The sequence below is a fragment of the Pogona vitticeps genome, chromosome 6, assembly GCF_051106095.1.
Source record: "Pogona vitticeps strain Pit_001003342236 chromosome 6, PviZW2.1, whole genome shotgun sequence".
Lineage (NCBI taxonomy): Eukaryota > Metazoa > Chordata > Lepidosauria > Squamata > Agamidae > Pogona > Pogona vitticeps.
Window position 1 is genome coordinate 115,262,563 of NC_135788.1, and position 4,642 is coordinate 115,267,204.

A 4,642-nucleotide genomic window follows, 5' to 3' on the forward strand; every position below is an offset into this window, starting at 1 on the left:
CAGCTTTCTATAGATTGCTGCTGTTCTTCAGCACTACTTGCAACTGTAGCGAGTTAGAGACTACCCCCCTCTGCTGGGCCTCTCAGCTGGCAGGCTAAATCACTGCTACTACACAGTTTTGCCTCAGCTTTTTTCCCGCCAAAACCAGGCTGCCTCAGAGCACTCTAATCTAGTCCCCAATCTGAGGTTACACGTTCTTCTACTAGTGCACCCCCCCGTGAGGTACACCTAGAAGATTACCTACGTGCTCTCAGATTGTCCCTGACTAGACCCCCCTCGCTCTGGGCACACGTGCCAAGGCTTTGCTGGACCACTGGACAACTGGACCAGTCGTATCCCACACGCTGGACACCAATCAATGTGACAAACCCAGACCTACTGGGATCTGCCACACGTTAACTAAGCTGCCACCAACCATTCCCTATAAGAAGTCACACAGACCAGGGATGGATTTTTAAACAAATAAAAGAACAAGGTTTATTTAAATACAACACACAGGGAAAATAAAATGATCAGGTGAATAAGATATAGTAACGTGGCTTAGTCTCATTCATACATGCATACAGTTTGGTTCACACAGAACCCTTAACTTGAAGCACAGACCCTGAACCTATCAGTTCTGGCTAACCATACAGACACCTGAACCTATCAGGTTGGTACTGACACACAGTAGTACCCTGTCTGACACACAGACTCCCACACCAGCTTCTTCTTCCCAGCTGCTGCTTCTTCACATCCCAGCGTCTCCCTTCACCACACAGGCTTTACATATATATACAGTACAGCCCCTCCTCCTGATGTCCCGCCTTCCACTCCCCATAGGATGGAACTTTCCCTCCAAACCCATGACAGACAGGTAACATCAGTGCTGTATGTAACAATTGCCTCTTGAAAAGTGTGTCTTACTTGTCCTACAGAGAACCTTTGGGAGCAACTTTGGGGTGTTGTGCCTTTTCGTTATCTGGACTGACCGTTCTGGTGATGGGGGTCTTCCTTCACTCCCGGCACACTCCCCTTGTCAAGGCCAACAACTGGAAGCTCACCTGTGTCCTTCTCTTCTCTCTTTTCTTGGGCTTCCTCTGCCCCTTCCTCTTCATCGGCTGGCCTGGGAAGATCTCCTGCCTGCTGAGGCAAGCCATCTTTGGCATCATCTTCACTGTGGCTGTTTCTTGTGTTTTGGCTAAAACCGTCACAGTGGTTCTGGCCTTCATGGCCACCAAACCTGGAAGCAGGGCCAGGATGTGGGTGGGAAATAGGTTAGGAGTAACCCTGGTGGTTCTTGGTTCACTTATTCAAAGTGGCATCTGCATCGCGTGGCTGGCGACCTCACCCCCTTTCCCAGAGTTTGACATGAACTCTCAAATGGACCAGATCATCGTGCAGTGCAATGAAGGCTCAGACAGGATGTTCTACCTTGTCTTGGGTTACATGGTCCTTCTGGCCATCACCAGCTTCATCGTGGCTTTCTTTGCCAGAAGATTGCCCGATAGCTTCAATGAAGCCAAGCTGCTCACCTTCAGCATGTTGGTGTTTTGCAGTGTGTGGGTGTCCTTTGTGCCCACTTACTTGAGCACCAAAGGGAAATACATGGTGGCCGTGGAGATCTTCTCCATCTTGGCTTCTAATCTGGGCTTACTGGGCTGTATCTTCTTCCCCAAATGCTACATTATAATTCTGAGACCAGAACTGAACACCAGAGATCAATTAGTAAGAAAAAGTCAACATTGACACTGGTTTATTTGGGTGCTTTAATTTTATGCCAATTTCATTTTATCAGATCCTTACAACAGTTATTAAAGAAAAGATCCAAAGGTTTAGATTGTGTTCGACTTTGGATTGTCCTTCATTCTTCAGAATTTGGTAAATATAATATGTTTAGATAGCTGGCATGTAGTCTATTTTAAGCCATGACCTAGTGGTCTACATTGTAAGCCGCCCAGAGACCTTTGGTTAGTGTGGGTGGCATAGAAGTTAAATAAAAAAATAAATAAAATTGGAGAGTGCTGCTGTCTTTCCTTAGTGCCTTCGTAATGTAGGAGAGCCAGGAGAAGAGAATTCTCTTTACTAATCACTCTATGCTAGGGACGTGGTGGCTCTGTGGGTTAAACCGCAGAAGCCTCTGTGCTGGAAGGTCTGTAGATCTTCAGCTGCAAGATCTAATCCATGTGATGCAGTGAGCGCCTATCGCTTCTCCCAGCTTCTGCCAACCTAGTAGTTCGAAAGCATGGAAATGCAAGTAGATAAATAGGGACCACCTCGGTGGGAAGGTAACAGCGTTCCGTGCCTAAGTCGCACTGGCCATGTGACCACGGAAGATTGTCTTCAGACAAATGCTGGCTCTTAAGCTTGGAAACGGGGATCAGCACTGCCCCCCTGGAGTCGAACACGACTGGACAAAAATTGTGAAGGGGATCATTTACCTTTATCTTTGCCTATGCTATTTCAGCTACTATCTTTTCTTTCCTTGGACAAGAGGAGCTTCTAGGCAATCCTCCAACTTTATATTCCTTCCCACAAGCACACTGTCAAACATTTCACCAAAGGAATGCTAATTAGGAATTTACACATCCTCAGGTTCCAAGAATGAGGTGTGATCCATCATAGGCATCCTTCAGTCTCGAGAGACTATGGTAACATGCTCTGAATCGAGGAGTGTCCTCTCCAGAGCATGAAGCCCGGGTAAGGTAATATGGAGGATAGGCTGTTACCCAAGCAGCAAATCCCCCCTCTCCACATTGCTGAAATAGTCCAATGGAAAGGCAAGAGCCAATACAACTGGTTCCAGCAATGTCGCAGGAGTTGGCAGAACGACACATGCTGCCTTCGGGACTCCAGCTCCGGAATGAGGTGTGAAGGCTAACTGCATTTGGCTAGTGACATACAGAAATTAATTTGTAACCTGACACAGTGTCCTGTGATGGGATCGCTCCATTCCCAGGCTCAGTCATTGTCAACATTCTAATATTTTGCAATCTCTAAACTCCTGAATGGTTGTGCTTTCTCTGATATATACACTTATTTATGGTATCCTGTGCATTTTGTGGGCCTCGTAGTATTTCATCATAGCTCTGAACACTCCATGGTTAGCAAATGAAGTGAGAATTTCAAATGAATTCAATAGGAATGAGCCATGAGTCTTTGACCCATCTTGTCTTGAAATAAGGTGACACCAAAAGATGCCGATCTGCCTCTGTAACTTTCTGATGACACTCTAAACCAGCCATTCTCAACCTTTTTGTGCCCTGGGCCCCTGGGATGGCTCAGATTGACAAAAAAAAATATTCTACTGCCTTTGATCATTAACCATGCCAGGCGGAGTGCGAACCTGTGATGCCATTAGACTGGATCCCTGTGAAGTTATGTGACAAAGCCTTGTGATCCCACAATTGGGAGGAGCATCAGGTTTTCATGCTTTCTCACATTAAACAAACTTTATACTCCATCGGTACCACTGAGTGTTGTTGTTTAGTTGTTAAGTCATGTCTGACTCTTCGTGACCCCATGGACCAGAGCATGCCAGGCCCTCCTGTCTTTTGCTGCATCCCGGAGTTTGGTCAAATTCATGTTGGTCGCTTCGATGACACTGTCCAACCATCTCATCCTCTGTCATCCCCTTTTCCTCTTGCCTTCTCAATTTCCCAACATCAGGGTCTTTTCCAGTGAGTCTTCTCTTCTCATGAGATGGCCAAATGATTGGCGCCTCAGCTTCAGGATCTGTCCTTCCAGTGAGCACTCAGGGTTGATTTCCTTCAAAATGGATAGGTTTGTTCTCTTTGTAGTCCAGGGGACTTCATGGTCCTGATATTGAGAATCGCCTTCAGCACTACTTTTAGCCTTTTGTTTCTGTCCATGGAGTTTTCTTGGCAAAGATACTGGAGTGACTTGCCAGTTCCTGTTCCAGGTGGATCGTCTTTAGTCAGAACTCTCCACTATATCCTGTCTGTCTAGGGTGGCCCTGCACAGCATAGCCCATAGCTTCAAAGAATTACTCAAGCCCCTTCGCCATGACAAGGCAGCAATCCATGAAGGGGGGTACCACTGATACAGGGATACAACTTCTGCCTTCAGACTAGGCACAATCAGCAGTCTCCAGGATTCCTGTCTGGCACTTTGATGACTTGATGACCTGAATGGGATCCGTTTTCTAATGCTGAGGACACCGGTCCCCTCTCTTGATGGGTTCCTAAAAGATCAAGCCAAGGTTTTAAAGCATGGAAGGTATGGTATCATCATAGGCATCCTTCAGTCTCAAGAGACTACGGTAACGTGATCTGTATTGAGAGCATGAAGCCTGGGTAAAGTAATATGGAGGATAGGCTGTTACCCAAGCAGCAAATCTCCCCTCTCCACGTTGGTGAAATGGTCTAATGGAAAGGCAAGAGCCAATACAGCTGGTTCCAGCAATGTCGCAGGAGTTGCCAGAACGACACAAACTGCCTCTGGGACTCTGGTTCCAGATTTTGTCTCAAGGTTAGCTCCTGAAGCCTTTTCCATTGGTGGATATAGCCACAAGGCAGTGGAGGTTTGAAATCGGAGTTTTCCTTCTCCTAGATGGGCTGCCTTCCATGGCTGACGAGCCCTACCTACCCGGCCTGCTCTCTAATAGTGCAAAAGTATGATCCGACCCTTAAAACTTTCCAGC

The 4,642-nt window shown here is 46.8% G+C and overlaps 1 protein-coding gene across 1 annotated transcript; it reads left to right on the plus strand.

Annotated features, from left to right (window-relative positions):
* Positions 1 to 882: 882 nt before the first annotated feature.
* LOC144583857 (vomeronasal type-2 receptor 26-like) lies at positions 883 to 1,728 on the plus strand (the record flags this gene model as incomplete). The annotated part of the gene is made up of 1 exon (XM_078378788.1): positions 883 to 1,728. A coding segment is annotated over one exon (846 nt), but the record flags the coding sequence as incomplete, so codon positions are not given.
* Between the last annotated feature and the right edge of the window lie 2,914 nt (positions 1,729 to 4,642).